Genomic DNA, 19,365 nt, shown 5'->3' with positions numbered 1-19,365 from the left:
ACATAGAATATTCACGAATGTCAACTTTGTCCTTAGAGAAATCAAGGGATTTTGATTTGTTTTTCATAAAGAAGATATTTATAATATTGCTTTTTAAATGTCATACTGTTTTTATACAAATATTTACTATTCTATATTGCATCACAAGCAAATCATAAAGACCCCAGGTGATGACCTTGAGCTATTGGTCATCTGCTCTTTATACCAGTCAGGCTTTCCCTAGACACTGTTGGATTCGTTTGGGCATTGTGTAAATCAAATCATGCCACAAACTTTTATATTTTCTTTTTTTCTTTGTTCTTATCCAATTCTTTTTCTTCCTTCGTTTTTCTCCTTTCTTCTCATTCTCTTCTATTCTGCCTCCATATTTTTTGAAAAATTATATTTTTGACAAAAGCACCTATTTATTAAAAAGGCATGTACTGATAATATAATTTTAGCAAAATCACATTTCCTAGTTGATGTTATTCATCTCAGTAACAATTTTTTTGCAGCATACATTAATGAAATTGGTGTATGTTAGCCCTCTTAAGAATAAAATGTAAAAATCTATGGAAAAGTCCAAAGCTCAATGTTTGACTTACTAACTGAAAAAGGTAATCACTTGATGTTTTGCAATATTGTTTAATGACACCATTTATTTAATTATCTTTTTGCTTTTGTATTTTTTGGGGGGGCTTTTGGGGTCACATCTGGCAATGCTCAGGGCCTACTCCTGACTCTGTATTCAGGAATTACTCCTGGAATTACTCAGGAGACCATATAAAATGCCGGTATCAAACCTGGTTTGGGCACATGAAGGAAAATGTCCTCCCCATTGGACTGTTGCTCTGGCCCTTATTGACAATTCATTGTGTAATTTAATCTAAAAAAACTGAACAATAAATTTGATGCCATTGAAAAAATGATGAATATATATTGCACATATTTAGGCTAAAACAATCAACTACAGAAGACATTTTCTTTTAAGAAATAGTGTATGTTTTAATTTTGAGCTAGCATTATAAAATAAAATTAGTTTAAACTTATTTTAATAGTTTTTATTATCTAAATTATCTAAAATACAGCAGTCAACTCAGAAATCAATAACAAAAACATGACTAGAAACCAAGGCCCTGGTAATGAATTTATAACTCGCGGATCAAGAAAAAAATCAAGTGAAACCTAGAAAACAATTGAGTAATAAGAAAAATTCTGATGAAAAACATTTACACCAATTTCTATAAGGAAAAGAATAATAAGATCCAGGATTGTAGAAGAAAAATAGTTATAAGATTTCATAGTATAAATAAGTCATGTAGAAAATTAAGAGACATAATAATGCAGGTATTTGGGATATTATTTAGAGATTTTAATGGACTGATGAAAAATTTACAAAATAAAGGTAGAAGGGATGTTTAGAAAATACAAAATGCTTGTTAGGTGGTTGCTAGCACATATGACAATATAGTCATATGAGAAAAAAGTAGGACTTTAAAATTGGTTATGAATAATTCAACAGAGAAAACATATGTAGTCATAGGCATGGCACAGTCAAGGCAGATACAGACTACTGGCTGAACACAATAGTGTTTACAAGGAAATAAGATGATGAGTTAGCGAGTCTCATTGTCTATGACCTTGCAATATTACCGACAGACTGCATTCTCCCCAGGTCCCCTTTGAATTTTGATGCAACTATTGATTTGCACAAATGTATTATCCTTAGGAATTGTTTTACTTTTGCTCTTTCTCTGTTCCAGCATGTATATCTCAAAAGCACTCTTAAAGCATGTATCTCAAAAGCACTTTTAGGTCCCTGCTCAATAAATATTCATCTGGCCAAAATGCAGTGGCTCAGTTACTCAAGAATGCTACTCCCCAGCTACCCTATTTGCTAAAATTAAGTGTTTGCTAGGTAGTTTCCACTTTCCAGACATCACCATGTTCCAGGCTGCTTTCTGGACACTGGAGCCGAGCTTCACACATGAGTGAAGCCCCACAGAACCAGGTAGAGCAGAACTTTGTGACCTTGGACTCCAACTAAATAGGTCACAGAAACAGATATCCTCTGCCTGCTTCTCCTAACTTCCAGCTCTCCAGGGATCATACCCATATGACCCCATCCTACCAGCACCAGATAAATACCTCATCGGCAAACCTCCACTAACTCCACTACACAGACAACACCACACTCCAGGCTGCTTTCTTTATACATCATAAGACACAAAATACCCATTTTTCATAATTACCACAACATATTTGATGAGGTTCACCTGGAAGGGTGAATAGAGGTCTCCCTAAAAGCCTTCAACCATCATGGAGAGCCTGGTTTAGCTATCGATAGTATCCTGCCCACATGGCAGAGCCTGGTTATCTATCTGTGGTGTATTTGATATGCCAAAAACAGAAATAACAATGGGCCTCATTCCCCTGACACTGAAAGAGCCTCCAATATGGCAGCTTTAAGAAGGATGAGCAAGGAGTGGCTAATAAAATCTCAGGGCCCAACTTCTCTGCCAAAAGCAGAGAAGCTTTAAGGAAGACCTCAAAGAGAAAAGAGCAGTAGTGTTGGCCGATGTGGCAGAAGCCGGGAAAAGTATTCGCAATGCTTGGAACAAACAGGGTGAGAGACTGTCTGAGTAAATATGTCGACCAAGACCATCCATGGTAAGTCTCAGTTTCAGTAGGCCAAATCTAAACATTGAATATGGGTATATCCCAGTGGACAGTTCCACAACAAAACTGACCACATCATATTCACTCGAAGGTTTTGCCCGACTCATGTCGCTGTTGTCCCAAATGGGCTGGACCACTGTCTACTTCATTCAAAATTCTACTTCACAGAGCGGGAAGAAAGGGCTGCAAAGTTTAAGTTTAAAAAGAATGACTACCAACTGGGAGCTTTTGGCACTATTTCGGCAACGTGGGAAGATGCCGTCTTAGACAACATCAATGAGTAATACAATCAACTGGTTCAGCACCTCCATGATTGTGCAAAAAATGCCAGGAGTGAGAAAGCCACAAATACACACCTGATTTTGGACACTCTCAAGCTGATTCGCCAATGTGGTTTGGAAGGAGCCTCAGCCTCAGGGAAGAGTATTCGCAATGCTCACCTGTCCTTCTCAACTACAAAACCAAGATGACTGCCCTCTGACATCCCAGTGGATCTATCACATCTTCCAGAAGGGCAATAGAGAGAATTATTCACGATTTCTACTTGGATCTCTTCAACAGCCATGTCCACCTGCCCACATACCAAATCCACAGGATGGATATGTCATTCCTAATATCCACCCTTCCACAATCTGACACACCATTTTGTCAGTAAACATGCGTACTGCACCCATTCCAGACAAGGTCATAATGAAAATGGGAAGGAATGGGAGTAAAGATAGACCGTCGGACACTACACCACCTCCACTTCACTGACGACATTGTTCTCGTGACACTAAACATTAGTCAAGTGGCACAAATTCTGGTCAACTTTGACCCTGAGTGTGGAAAGGACAGACTGCAACTGAATCTCAATAAAATAATTTTTATGAAAAACAAACTACTCCCTGTAGGATGACATTACTTTGTCCTTTCCCTGCTTGCCACAAGTAGCTTGTCCCGGTTTTCCCTGGAGTTTAGGCTTACCCCAGTCTCACCCATCAAGGTGTTCCCGAATCTCTCCCATTCCTTTGTTTAGCTATAATCACATCTCCATGCTCTCTTCCCCAAAAGGGTTAATCCGAGGCTTTCCCTTAATCTGACTCTGCTAATTTGCAAGATCAGAACTTCCTAGGATACTGAATTTATATTATATAAGTTAATATTGCCTTTCTCCTCTTCTTGTGCCTTTTGAATAATTTACTTTAAAGCTATGTCTGTTTTGTATAGACACAAGAAGACAATATTATGTTTTTATAACTTGGGAATTAATTGGCCTCGAATATTATTCCCTCCCAGGCATCTGCTTTCTCCACTTAAGCCTCAGTTGCCCTCAGTTCCTAGCACCCCAAAGTAGGGTCCCCGACGTGGGACGGGAAGGATCCAGGGCAAGCGGTGAGTTATGTGTTACCCTGGCATCGAGATGGGCCTGGCCAAAGTGCTTAATTCTTAACTATAAGTTAAGAGCTTGATCATAGACAAATGCTGTCATGATCCAATAGTAATTATGAGACTGGGACCCTGCCAGGGATAGGAAAGACTGATCTGGCCTGAGCACTGTAGTCTGAGATTGAGATGGCCCCAGGAGAGCAATTCTATAAGCTTTAATGCATCTCTTCTTGTGTCCATACAAAATAATTAATATTATGAATTCTTATATGTTTGCTGGCTGAGGAGAAGAGAAACACATTCATGGGACTCCGCCCTTGGGTGGATCCTCCTGCTGAAAGAGAATTAAGTCCTAGGAGAAGCATCCCCTAAGGGAAAGGAACTTTACCCTATTGATGGTGACTACACCTATGTGTACGCCCCAACCCCCTCATGCTGTGGAGATTTAACTAGGCTGTAAGAGTGGGTTGGGGGGCCAGATCCACGGGGTCAGTGCCACGGGGCCAGATCCACGGGGCCAGATCCACGAGAGCCAGATCCACAGATCCAGAGCGAGATCCAGGAGAGCGGGAGAGAAGCGGAGAGAGAGAATAAAATAAACGGATCGAGCAACCAGTTTGGCCTTCTTCCTTCTTCCTCCCGTCACCTGCCCTTGACCGATGGCACACACAGCAGTTCCGGGGCACCGAACGGCGGCGGTGAGGCAGAGCCGCCCGGAGAGCCCAGGAGTGCACTCGCCCCTCGGCGAGCCTTAGTTTTTTACAACTCCCTGACATTCCATTTACTCTCAATGGAATGAACATCTCCGAATGTAGCAGCGATGTGTACCTGTTTGAGAACTCAACATGAGGAATGACGTGGTGCCAGAACTGCGCAGTAGGAAGAGAGCAGCTTGGAACGCCTTCAAGAGCATCGAAAATGTGGTTAAGAGGATGTTGAACCTCTGGTTCTGGGCACTTCTTTTCTTTTTTTTTTGGTTTTTGGGTCACACCTGGTGATGCACAGGGGTTACTCCTGGCTCTTCACTCAGGAATTACCCCTGGCGGTGCTCAGGGGACCATATGGGATGCTGGGATTTGAACCCGGGTAGGCCGCGTGCAAGGCAAATGCCCTACCTGCTGTGCTATCGCTCCAGCCCCTGGGCACTTCTTTTCAACTCCACTGTTCTTCCTGCACTAACATAAGCCTCAGAGACCTGGGCTCTATGCAAACAGGATCAAAATGCTATTCGGGTATCCAAAAAAGGAATCGAAAGTCATGCTAGGAATATCACATCTCATTCAAGTGAGAAAAGGAATCTGGAGTTCTGACTTGCTTGACAGTCAGAATCAGGGACACTGTCTCGTTTGCCAATGCGTCATAAATCAAATGGGCTGGACATGAAATGCAATTCAGAGAAGACCCTGGACTAGAGCTGTTACCGACTGGATTCCATGGGTTGACAAAAGACTGCATGGCCACCCCCCAACGAGATGGTCAGACTTCTTCATCAAAACCATGAGTGAACGATTTGAGGCTCTTCCTTTTCCTGGAGTAAGCAGATATCATTGGGCTATACTAGCATGCGACAGGGACAAATGGAGTTTACTGATGCCCACTGGAGCAAATTGAAGATCAATGGGATGACAAGTGATACAAGTGATCAAATAAACAACTTAACATGTCTTAAAAACCTAGAATAAGAATTGTACATAATGTTAATGCAAGAAAGGTGATAACATAGTTAATAGTGGAAATGGAATACAGAGAAGAAAAAATAGAAAATAGTAACAAGCAGGTGGCTCTATCAAAGAAGATAAAGTTTCCAAAACTTTGGATAATGTAACCAAGAACTAAAGAGTGATGACTCAAGTAAAAAATTATAAATTAAAAAGGGACATTATAATTGATACCACAGAGATGTGTGAATACACAGACTTTAATCATAAAGATAATATTAAAAATATATCAACAATGTAATAACCTAGAAAAATGGATATGTTGCAAGAAAAGCTAGTTAGCTAAAAGTGAATTAGAAAAAAATATTAAAATTAAACTGACCAATATCAAGTGCAAAAAGATTGATCAGTAATTTTAAACACCTCTGCAGGGGCTGGAATATGGGGTTAATGATTTATCTGTTCATGAACTCAGGTTGTTTTATGATCTCAGCAGTATAATCATGTTACAGTGAACATAGAGGATGAGATATAGATTTTTATTAGAAAAATTTTTATTTCCCCTAAATATGCCCACTGTAAGAGGAATTTCTGGAGCATTTATGCAATTTAATTGCTGAAACAATCTAACTCTATTTTGATTTTGTTGATGTAACTGTACTGTTTTCCATACTGAATGCCTTATTTACATTCCAGCAAGAGTACACAAGGATTCTCGTCCCCATATCCTGAAACTCTGAAATTTCTAAAAGAAAATATAGGGAATTAACTCCTTGACACTGGTGTCAAAAGTGGTTATTTTTTTCTATGGAATCATACACACAAGTATGAAGAGAGAAAAATCAATAACTAGTTTAGGACCAAACAGAAAAGTTATTCACAGCAAAAGAAACAATCACCAAAGCAATTTGATAACCTAAGTGTTCAACAGTCTAAGTTAGATGAGCTATGAAACGGGTGACTAGATTCAGAAACAATATATATTATGAACTATCAAAATGTTTAAAGAATTCATACTATTCAACAAAAAAAAGAGTAAAATAATCAAGTTTAAAAACTAGAAAAATTGGGGCCAGAGAGATAGTACAGTGAAGAAAATGCTTGCCTTATATGCAGCTGATTCTGTTTTGATCCCAGCTCTGCATATGGTTCAATAGCTCTTCCATGAATGTTCCCTGAGCACAGAGCCAGAAATAAATCCTGACCACTGATGGGTGTGACCCCCAAATTTAGTAAATAAAAATTTAAAAGCAGAAAAACCTGAATAGACAATTTCCAAAAAAGATACATGGATGATCGTTAGATACAAGGCAAGGGGTTCAACACAACTAATTGTCAGGGCAATGGAAAAACCATGATGCAATATCTTCTCATATTGTTAGAGTGTTAGAGTGATGGGCTGGAGCTATAGCACAGTGGGTAGAGCATTTGCCTTGCATGTGGCCACCTGGGTTTGATTCCTCGGCCCCTCTTAGAGAGTGCGGCAACCGAGAGTATCTTGCCCTCGTGGCAGTGCCTGGCAAGCTCCCCGTGGAGTATTCAATATGCCAAAAACAGTCACAAGTCTCACAATGGAGACATTACTACTGCTCGCTCGAGCAAATTATAACCAATGGGATGACAATGCTAGAGTGCTACAATGCTTCGATGAAATAAACAACAAAAAAACAATAATTTATTTAAACATCAGAAGAAATGATAATTTCATTTATAGACCTCTTGATTCAGTAGTCATGACAGAATTTTGAAATCTGGTTTTTGCTTCTTGACCTTTTGTATATTAAAATTCAAAAAATAAAATCATAGTCTTTGTTTAAAATAGCTAGCTGTTTCTCTCCCCGGAATTGTGACTCATATTCCACCAGGGGTTACATTATGTATTTATTTATTTTATTATTTTATGTTTTTAAAATTTTATTCTTTAATTAGTGAATCATCATGAGGGTACAGATACAGATTCACAAATGTTAGAACTTGTTTTGCCCTCATACAATGTTCACAAACACATCCCTCCACCAGTGCTGTTCTCCATCACCAATAAACCAGTGTCCTTCCCCCCCCACCTCCCCGCCAATCCCATATCCTCCCCACCCCACCCTGCCTCTGTGACAGGGTATTCCCTTTTGATCTCTCTCTCTCTCCAATTGGGTGTTGTGGTTTGCAATAGGGGTATTGAGTGACCATTGTGTTCAGTCTCTTGTCTACTTTTAGCACGAATCTCCCTTCCTGGGCAGGATCTCCAACCAAATTTTACTTGGTGTTCCCTTCTCTATCTGAGATGCCTTTTCCCCCAGCATGTGAGACCAGCTTCCAAGCCATGGAGCCAAGCTACTGGTACTTATTTCTACTATTCTTGGATATCAGTCTCCTATTCTGTTATTTTATATTCCACAAATGAGTGCAATCTTTCTATGTCTGTCTCTCTCTTTCTGACTTATTTCACTTAGCATGATACTTTCCATATTGATCCACTTATATGCAAATTTCATGACTTCATTTTTTCTAACGGCTGCATAGTATTCCATTGTATAGATGTACCAGTGTTTCTTTACCAGTTATCTGTTCTCAGGCACTCGGGTTTTTTCCAGATTTTGGCTATTGTAAACAGTGCTGCAATGAAATATAAGTGCAGATGTCATTTTGACTATACGTTTTTGCTTCTCTGGGGTATATTCCCAGTAGTGGTATTGCTGAGTCAAATGCGAGCTCAATTTCGAATTTTCTGAGAAGCATCCATATTGCTTTCCAGAAGGGCTGAATCAGTCGCATTTCAGGAGTTACATTTAATAGAAAGAGAATACTATGGTGTCCATTGGGAATATTTTATCATTTCAAGGAATAAAAGGAAGTTTTGCTTGACTTCTGGTCAAAGGACTGTTAGCTGATTTACTCATACGAGTGATATTTTCATTTTCACTTCTACCAGTATTTTGGAGTAAAAGAGCAAAAATGAAAAGATGACAGACTCAAGCAAGTTTTCTTAGCAGTCACCTACACTTATTTAAGTAGTATTCTTTACACATGTAAATTTCACTAGAGGTCAGGCTCAGTGTGGTTTCGGTTTACATACAATTTGAAACACAGGCTCACCTGTCAGCCCAAACATAGTCAGCTGAGAAGGATTAGTCATAACGTAGCAACATGTTTATATTGCAATGTAACAGCAGAAAGTGAATTACAGATATGTTTGATCTATATAAAAAAACTGTTTCTAGTATTTCTCCATCATCAACAATCTGTCTTGAACTTTCTTCCCAAGCAGCACAACAATTTTTGTATCTATCATGATGCCAAGTAAGTATAGCCAGTGTGGATGTGTTCTTTAAGTCTTTGTGATGCTGATGACCCCCCCCCCCCCCCGGTTACTTATGTGAAGCAGAGGAGAGAGACAGCTACTTTCTTGTGAACTACCCCTGCCACTCCAGGACTTGCTGGGAAGTCTAGGACTGGTGAAGTCTGTGAAGAGCCCATGCACGGCACAGACCTTAGATCCCGCCAGTCCCACTGGATAGCCATCAAGACACACCTGACATCCACTTGTCCTGCGCAACCCAGAGTTGATCCCCACCACCCTATTTCTCGGGAGCCGTAGACTCAGGCTGAAGAGAGGAATTATTATTTCCTGGGAAGGAAAGGGAGTCCTAGGCCTTATCAAGGCCTTTCAGGTTTTTGCCTTTTCACAGAAAAGAATTTCAAAAGGAGAGGAGCAGGTAAATAAAAACAGATTTTATTTGAAAGTATGGAAGAGGCAGAGTAAGAGAGAGACACAGAGAGAGAGTCAGAGAGAGACAGAGACAGAGAGAGACAGAGAGATACACAAGAGAAATGTGGGCTTCTCCAAAGATATAAAGCCTCTCCCCTTCACACATCTTAGCATTAGATATGAAGGAACACATCTCAAGAGGGCAGATGCAGGTGACTCAGATGCATGGGCTGCACAGGCACTTGGCCTCGACATGAGGACACAAGTAGCACATGGGCTCAGGCAGCATATGTGCATTATTCCTTGTTCAAGTTGTATTTTAAAGTCCCTGCTGGGGTTTCCTACCTAGGTCAGAGTCCATTGCTAGGGTGGTTGCCAAGGCAGGTACAGTTTGCATTAGTTGATGGTCTTGTTTGAAATTCCTTTTATAAGATTTCCAGTTTTCTTTAAAATTCCTTCCTGGAGCTAACATAGAACCAGAGAAGGCTGTTTGGGTCACACATGGTGATGCTCAGGGGTTACTCCTGGCTCTGAACTCAGGAATTACTCCTGGGGGTGCTCGGGGAACCTGGGGGTGCTTGATATATGGGATACCAAGGAACATACATGTGCAATGCAAGCACCCTACTTGACTGTACTTTTGCTCTGGCCCCTCCACCTCATACTAACCTAAAGTAATTAGCATGTCTTCAGATACTTAATTTAAGTACTTACCAATTAATGTATATTCACCATATAAAGCTTGTGTTACTTTTTTAAAATTGAACTTTAGTAGTAAGTATTTATTAATCAGAAAATTAAAGAAACTTAGAGCTGATATTTATCAGTAACTTAATATATGATATTGTCCAATTGATTATTAAGTGAAAGTTGTTATATGTCAATACCATGAGAAAAGCAGAAGAATAATTTGACCTCTTGAGAACTGACAGAATCCAAAAAGATTACTTTGTATGTGTGAATTGACTACTCAATATTACTGCAGACCATAATTAGCTCCATGAAGCCTTGAATTCTCATTTGAATGTCAAGAATCTTAAGAGATTCATCCCCAATGGCAAAAATTAAAAAAGTATAAAAGAGCTATATAACCATGAGAACTTTGATCTGTTATGGAAAGATGAGTGAATTATTTCAAAAGGTAAGATCCTGGCTATGTTTACAAATATTATACATTTATTTTTTCAATTTTGCTTCAGAGAACTGTGCTTCCAAATATCATAACTGTTTTTCACAAGCAGTAGTTGAAAAAGAGAAAAGAAGTAATTAAAGCATCAATTGGTAGCAAATTTGGCTACACTATGGCTTCTAGCATCATTACTTATGAATAAGTAGGCATAACCTTTCTGTGCTTATCTTCTCCAGATTCCTTGTATATCTTCCAAAAATGTGGAAACTCATATTGTATTTAATGTGTTTAAACTCAGAATTCCCCATAACATATTCACTCTACCCGCTGTGCCATCACTCCAGTCCCAAAGGTGGAAAATTTAAACATTTAATTAAACTTGGATCCAATTTAGTTATCTTTTTTGCAGTTTTTAAAGACTACATATTACTTAGCAACATAGGTATATGTTTAGGCTATACATATTTAGCAATATATTATTTTTGAAAATAATATGTTCTATGAAACTTCAGTATAAAATATTATTATTGTAGAAACTGAAAATATATTTTGTTTTTCTAATGATAGATCAGCATTTTTGCATAGTGAACACCATATTTGAACATTTGTGAAAGTCACCTTACACCGGTTTCCTAATTTATTACTTAATAAAACACTAATTATTTTTTTAAAAGACTGCCATTTTTGAAGTATTGGGGGTAACAATATAGTTAGTGTTTAAAATTGAACAACACTGTTAACTGCTCATGAATGCATGATTCCAACACTCATCACCAGAGTGTCCACTTTCCTTCACTATATCCCATGTTATGTCCCCAAACCACCCCCAGGTAGGCTCCTTTCCCTAGAAAAAAAAATATTTATTTCTGATGACTTTGACCATTTGTTGTTCTCTTACTAAGTTTAGTTTTTATCTTCTTAAAATTTTTTAAACTTTATTTAGACACTGATTTACAAAATTGTTCATAATACAGTCATAACAGGCGCTCAATGTTCCCACAACAGTTCAACCGACAGAGTGAACTTCCCTTCACCATGCCCCTATTTTCCCAAGCTTCCCCCTTAACGGGCACAAAATAACTTATTTTATATTGCTTGTTACAACTAAATATCTCAAATTTTCTCTTTCTCTCTTTTTCTCTCTCACCTTTCCACCCTCTCTCTCTCTTCCCCTCTTTTTCTCACTCTTTTTCATTTTTATTGTGCAAGAGAGGACACCTACATACATAGGTGAATAGAGATAATCTCCTGGAATTCCACAAAACTGCAAATCAATGATAAATTGATATAGTAAAATAATTTTTTTCAAAAACAATTTTTATTTCAGGTATATAACTATTAAAATTATTAGGAATAATTCTGTGCTAATACACTTGAATATTTCTATAAACTAAATAAATCCTACAAATGCAAAGTTTAGTAAGTAAATAGAGTAAAGAAAAATTTAAGGAGAAAACCTGAAGGTAAAATGTTCATTTATTTAATTATAAGTTTTTAATCCAATAAATTTATAAGAAGTGGGTTTATTTATGGCCCTTAATGAAATATCCTTTATGGATTTGTGTTGAAAACTTTTTAAATTTTACTCTTGGAGAGCAATCTTTTTTGACCAATAGATACCGAGAGATATATGAATCTTTATATTTCCTTTCCACATAACTGCAAGGAACTTAAGGTTAACAAATAGCCTCTCATTGTCAGATACAGTAATATTTAACATTAAAATTTATGGTAGCATTATTTACTTCATTTCATGCATATTTGTTAGTAGTACACTGTCTCAGAATTTCTGAGAGTTCATACTCTGATTCTACAACTGTAATGTTCCCAAGTAAAGATAAGTAACTCCTGTAACTCATCTTCTTCATCCATAAAATAATTAGTAATAATACAATTTGATTCAAATGAAAGAGAAATATACATAAAAATTATATATGATTTGTATTCTTATTTATCAAGCATTAGAAAAGTGCTTTACATTATTGTTTTTATTGTAAAACTTCAATGAACAAATATATTGTTGTGTTTACCATTGTAATTTGTTATTCTTCAAGTTTTATATTGTTTTCTTTAACCTGAAAACCACAATAGTGTCCATATGGAAATTATACAATGTCAAAAAAGAGACATGAATTAATAAAAACTTCTGGAGTTTCTATTAAAAGAAAAAAGAGATTAATTTGACATAAATATGCACTTATGCTTAAATATCTTTTTTGCTATGAATTCCCATATTTATTAAAGAAAATTAAAGTATTTAATTTATAATTTCTTCAGCAATATTTTAGTTATTCTTCATTGTCCCATGGATTCCCCGATGAACAGAAACTACACTACAATAACAGAGTTTATTTTACTGGGCTTAACTGATGACCCCGTTCTTCGAATCATCCTCTTCCTGATCATCCTTTGCATCTACCTGGTGACCATCTCTGGCAACCTCAGCACAATCACTCTTATCAGGCTGTCTTCTCAGCTCCATCATCCTATGTACTTTTTTCTGAGTCATTTGGCTTTTGTTGACTTAGGCTATTCATCTACTGTCACTCCCAACATGCTTGTAAACTTCTTGGTGGAGAAAAACACAATCTCTTATCTGGGATGTGGCATCCAGCTTGGTTCAGGTGCTTTCTTTGGGACAGCTGAGGCTCTTCTTCTGGCTGTCATGGCCTATGATCGCTTTGTGGCAATTTGCAACCCACTGCTGTATGCCAACAAAATGTCTACACAAGTCTATGTTCAGTTAATAATAGTGACATACGTTGGTAGTATCTTTGATGCTTGTTCCTTCACTATTCCATTCTTTTCTTTGTTCTTCTGTGGACCAAATAAAGTGAATCATTTCTTCTGTGATTTTGCTCCTTTAATTGAACTCTCATGCTCTGATGCCAGTATCCCTGCTGTGGTCCCCTCCATTACTGCTGGCTCCATCATTGTGGTTACAGTGTTTATCATAGCCATCTCCTATGTCTACATCCTCATCACCATCCTGAAGATGCGCTCCACTGAGGGACGCCAGAAAGCCTTCTCCACCTGCACCTCCCACCTCACTGCAGTCACTCTGTTCTTTGGAACCATCACATTCATTTACGTGATGCCCAAGTCCAGTTATTCAACTGACCAGAACAAGGTGGTGTCTGTGTTCTACATGGTGGTTATCCCCATGCTGAACCCCCTCATCTACAGCCTCAGGAACAATGAGATTAAAGGGGCTCTGAAGAGACAGCTTGCTAGAAAGATATTTTCTTAGTGAAGCATGTTATTTTATATTTTAATATTTTTTGATGTAATATTAAGAATAAAAAACATATCTTTGGTAAAAAATGTAGGCATTTACATGCCATAATAGTTTTTATTCAATGTGTGGGTTGATGATCTGATATCAAATATTAAGTCTACATCCATGGTGAGTCACCTTAAAAACATTTAAATTATACTAGAAATATATGTTGTTTCAAATGAAAAATACTTAATCCATTAAAAACCTTTATAATATTTATTCTTTTATTGGAAAAGTAAATCTCTGAGTTCTTGTTATTGTACTTCTAATCCTTTACAACTATGCCCAGTTTTAGCTGCCATTTATCCTCAAAGGAGTGTGATAACTATGCATAAGTCTGACACTAAGAGAAAATGACCAAGTTGAATCAGAGAGAACATTGGAGCAGGAAGATCATTTCTAGGAATGGTTTCCTTCCACCTGTGTAATCGTTCCTGATCTCTGAGCCCAGTCACCATAGACCCCAGAAGAATAACAGATCTTTGTCTGACCTGTGATCTCTGACAGGCTAGAGTTGGCAAATTCTCTGTTGGAGGAAACAAGTCCTTGAACTTTTCTGGGTCTGAGTAGGACAAATTTTTGGATCTTGTTCATGCTCAGATCATGGTATTTCTCAGGGAGCTAGGGAAACAGAATTGTCTCTCTCCTGTGTGGTAGTTCAATGAACTCCTTTAAGGGGCTTAATCAATTCATATATTCAGTTCTGTGGAATAGTTATTACTTTATTAACGCTTTTTTATGTGTCATATACAAGTTTGATTTTTTGATTGGCATTAATTAATAAGACATAAATTATTTAATCCACTTTTTAATTGATTCATACATCTAAACTTATATTGAAAATCTTCAACATCTTATGTTCCTATCTTTCAGGAACTCTCATTGGTCTTTGAGAATGCAAGTGAAAAACTATCAAATATATATCGACTCATGGAATTTCTCTTATAGTATAAGACAGATAATTTAACAAGTTAGTGATTCAAACAATAAGAAAGGTTTCATATGTTGGTGAATGAAATAGCAGAGCAGAATAAGGGAAAGGAACAAGCTTCGGAAGGGAATGGCAAGGTAAGTATCCCTGGGAAGATACATCTACGAAAGATTGTAGGAGGTATGCTCACTTTTTATTAACTATGAATTAGAAAAAAATATCTGCAAGTCTAGTGTCTTAGGCTTGCTTGTAATATATCTTTGAGGTTTCTCTCCAATAAATGGCAGACTTCTTGCTCTTATTCAGTCCCATTGTGAATAAATTTAAGCACATATTAATAAAATTAAGACATGTAAAATGTCTGAAATATTATGCTTCAGCTTACAGGACATAAGGCATTGCCTCACCAGGAACTGTGAGAACTCAGAGAATCAAACCTAACACAAAGGTACTTCTTTTCTGTGCTAAACAGGAGCCAGTAAAAAGGGTTACAGTGTTAGGTTCAGGTTTAGTGTTGTCATGGATTGGATAGAGGACTATGTCAAAACCCAAAGCATATCAATTTGATGGTGTTAATTGTTTCAACACTGTATTTGATTAGCGAACATGAGCAAGTCTTATAACACTTTAGTTTGGGGAACTGGGGAGTCTCAGCCTTGAAAGGATATAACATGAGCAAATACATGTGGTGACTCAGGAATTATGAATATGCATCAAAATAAAACATCTCAAGTCACATTTATTCCTAAACACAATGATTTATATATCACACTTAGAAGTGAACAAAAAAGCAGAGAGAAGGTAAAGGAAATAAGGTGTCTAAAATGGAAGTCCATGGAAATAATTGATCAGAGAACTAGACTAATAAAGATCAAGCTAAGGAATTTAATAGACACAAGCTATTTCTTTATTTAAAAAGACAAAATTACAACCTGGATATGTTTGCAATCATAAAAATTGAGGTTTTATGCAAGTAATCAATAAACTTCATTACTGAACATTTTAACTGGTTGTATTTAAACCAATCATTTTCTTTTTGGCAAGCACAATTCTACAGGTTTTTAAACTGGATCTCAAGAGACAACTGAGACAGAAAAGCCATCCGAATTTAGAAGTTTTGGACCATAACTGAGAGCAACATAGATAAAAATAATGTCACATATACATATGTATATTGAGGTATAGGGAAATATATGTTTTTATAAGAACAGCTGTTCTCAGATAACATTATTTATAAATCCGTGTATTGCCCTAACAATCTAGACACATTTTACAGTTAAAGAATAATTTTTGTTATAAAGTATGTTGCATAGATATTTCTTTTTATTGGGATATAGAGAACATAGAACATTCATGAATGTCAAATTTGTCCTTAGTGAAATCAAATGATTTTGATTTGTTTTCCATAAGAAGATATTTATAATATTGCTTTTTAAATGTCATACTGTTTTTCTATACAAATATTTACCATTCTATACTGCAACACAAGCAAATCATAAAGACCCTGTGTGGTGATATCTGGTGATAAAAACCTTGAGACCGGTCATATGCTCTTTATACCAGTCAGGCTTTTTCTAGACAGTATTGAATTTATGTGGGCTTTATGTAAAACAAATCATGCCAAAACCATTTGTATTTTCTTTTTTTGTTGTGCTTATCCTATTATTTTTCCCCTTTTTTCTTCTTTCTTCTCCTCATAGTCTCCTCTTCTGCCTCTGTATGTTTTTGAAAAATTATATTTTTGGCAAAAGTGCCCATTTATTAATGAGGCATGTACAGATAATATAAATTTAGCAAAATCACATTTCCTAGTTGATGTTACTCATCTCAGTAACAATTGTTTGGCAGATATACATTAATGTAGTTGGTGGATTTTAGCCCTCTTACGAATAAAATGTAATAGCTTTGGAAAAGTCCAAAGTTCAATGTTTGGCTAACTTACTGAAAAAGATAATGATTTGATGTTTCACAATATTGTTTAATGACACTATTTGTTTATCTTTTTTTTTGGGGGGGTGGATTTTTGGGTTACACCTGGCAATGTTCAGGGCCTACACCTGATCTGTACTCAGGAATCACTCCTGACAGTGCTCAGGAGACCATATGGAATGCCGGGATCAAACCTGGCTTGGCCATATGGAAGGCAAACATCCTTCCTATTGAACTATTGCTCTGGCCTTTATTGACACTTCATTGTGTAATTTAATCTATGAAGACTGAACTATAAATTCGATAATATTGAACAAATGGTGAATATGTATTAAGCATATTTAGAATAAATGAAACAACTACAGAGGACTTTTTTAAGAAATAATGTATGTTTAAATTTGAACAGGTATTATAAAATAAAATCAGTTTAAACTTATTTTAATAGTTTTTAAGTATCTAAATTAACTAATATATGGCAATCAACTCAAAAATCAATAACAAAATTATGACTAGAAACCAACCCCCTGGAAATGAATTTATAACTTCTTGATCAAAGAAACAAATCAAATTAAACCTAGAAAACAATTGAATAATAAGAAAAGTACTGATGAAAAATATTAAATCCAATAAACAATGCAAATTAGTATCATTTACATCAATTTCCATTAGGAAAAGAATAATAAGATCCAGGATTGTAGAAGAAAATTTGTTATATGATTTCATAGTATAAATAAGGCATATAGAAAATTAAGAGACATAATAATGCAGGTATTGGGGATATTATTTAGAGATTTTAATGGACTGATAAAAAATTTATAAAAGGAAAGTAGATGGGATATTTGGAAAATACAATATATTTGTTTGGTGGGTGGTAGCACATATGACAATATAGTCATATGACAAAAAAGGAGGACTTTTTTTTGGTTATGAATAATTCAATAGAGAAAACAGATATTGTCATAGGCATGGCACAGTCAAGGCAGTTACAGACTATTGGCTGAACAAAACAGTGTTTATAAGGAAAAAAGATAATGGGTTAGCGATTCTCATTTTCTATGACCTTGCAATATTACTGACAGACTGCATTCTCCCCAGGTCTCCTTTGAATTTTGATGCAAGTATTGATGTGCACAATTGTAATATTCTTAGGAATTGTTTTTAGTTGTTCGGTTTCTCTGTTCCAGCATGTATACCCTTCCCCATGGTTCAAAACCAACTCTAGGTCCTTGTTCAATAAATATTCATCTGGTCAAAAAGCAGTGGCTCAGTTTCTAAAGAATGCTACTCCCCAGCTACCCTCAGGATCAGGATCACGAAATCCCGTTAATCATTGATTTCTTGAGAGGGCTCAGTAACCTCTCCATTCGTCCTTTCCCTTTGATCTTAGAAGTCTCTCTGAACTCAGCCCACCCAATGATGTCACACTGGAGTCTCTTTCAGGGTCAGGGGAATGGGATCCAGGTTGTTACTGGCTTTAGCATATGAATACACCATGGGAAGCTTGCAAGGCTGACCCATGTGGTCAGGAAACTCTCAGAAGCTTGCCAGTTTCTCCCAGAGGGAGAAGTAGGCTAAGTAGGCTACAAGATATCACTTCTGGGAGCTCGCTTTTAAGTCTCTGGATGTTGGCTGTTGATGTGATTATATACACCTGGGTTCATCTGCCGGTACCTTCATGCATGAGGCCTGTCCGAACATGTGGAGAGGGTTCCTCGAGCATGGCTGTAGCTAGGTTCCAGTGATCTTTGGCCATGGGAGCTCTGCTCGGGGTGGGGAGGGAAGCTGGAGCCCATCCCCTCCAAGGGGCCCTGGGTAAGAGAGCCAGCATGCGGGCAAGAGACTCTCTGCATCATTCTCTTCTGGGAGCTCGCTTTTTAAGTCTCTGGATGTTGGTCGTTGATGGGATTACACACACCTGGGTTCCTCTGCCCGTACCTTCATGCCGAAGTTACCCAGCTACCTACCCTATTTGCTAAAATTATATTTTTGCTGGGTAGTTTCCACTTTCCAGCCACTGCCTTGCTCCAGGACGCTTTTTGGACACTTGGGCCAAGCCTCACACATGAATGAAGCCCCACAAACCAGGTAAAGCAGAACTTGGTGACCTTGGACTCCAGCTCAATGGGTCATAGAAACAGAGATCTTCTGCCGGCTCCCCTAACCTCCAGCACCCCAGGGATCATACCCAGATGACCCCACCCTACTGGCATCAGATAAATACCTCATTGGCAAACCTCCACTATCTCCACTACACAGCCATCGCCACAAACCAGGCTTCTTTCTGGACACATCATAGGACACTTAATACCCATTTTTCATAATTACCAGACCATATTTGATAAGGTTCACCTAGAAGGGTGATAAGAGGCTGCCCTAAGAGCCTTTATCCATCTCGGAGAGACCGGAAAACTACCAAGAGTATCCGCCCACATGGCAGAGCCTGGCAAGCTACCCATGGTGTATTCGATATGCCATAAACAGTAACAACATTGGGCTTCATTTCCCTGACACTGAAAGAGCCTCCAGTATGGCAGCTTTTAGAAGGATGAGCAAGGAAAGGCTAATAAAATCTCAGAGACAAACTAGACTGCCAAAATAAAGAAGGATTAAAGTGATTGTACATTTAATGCATGGACGCTGGCATCAGAATCATACACCGAGGACCTGATGGTGCAAGTGCAGAAGATCAAGTCCGACATCATTTATCTG

At 37.5% G+C, this 19,365-nt stretch overlaps 1 protein-coding gene across 1 annotated transcript; it reads left to right on the top strand.

Annotated features, from left to right (window-relative positions):
- The first annotated feature begins 12,821 nt into the window (after positions 1-12,821).
- On the top strand, positions 12,822-13,766 carry LOC101546304 (olfactory receptor 502-like). Its single transcript, XM_004613632.2, has one exon. It carries the CDS (start codon positions 12,822-12,824, stop codon positions 13,764-13,766), a length of 945 nt encoding a protein of 314 aa, XP_004613689.2.
- Positions 13,767-19,365: the final 5,599 nt, after the last annotated feature.

Source organism: Sorex araneus, chromosome 6, assembly GCF_027595985.1.
Source record: "Sorex araneus isolate mSorAra2 chromosome 6, mSorAra2.pri, whole genome shotgun sequence".
Taxonomy (NCBI): domain Eukaryota; kingdom Metazoa; phylum Chordata; class Mammalia; order Eulipotyphla; family Soricidae; genus Sorex; species Sorex araneus.
Note: the sequence above shows the minus strand (reverse complement) of the source record. Positions and strands in the feature narration are given on the sequence as shown.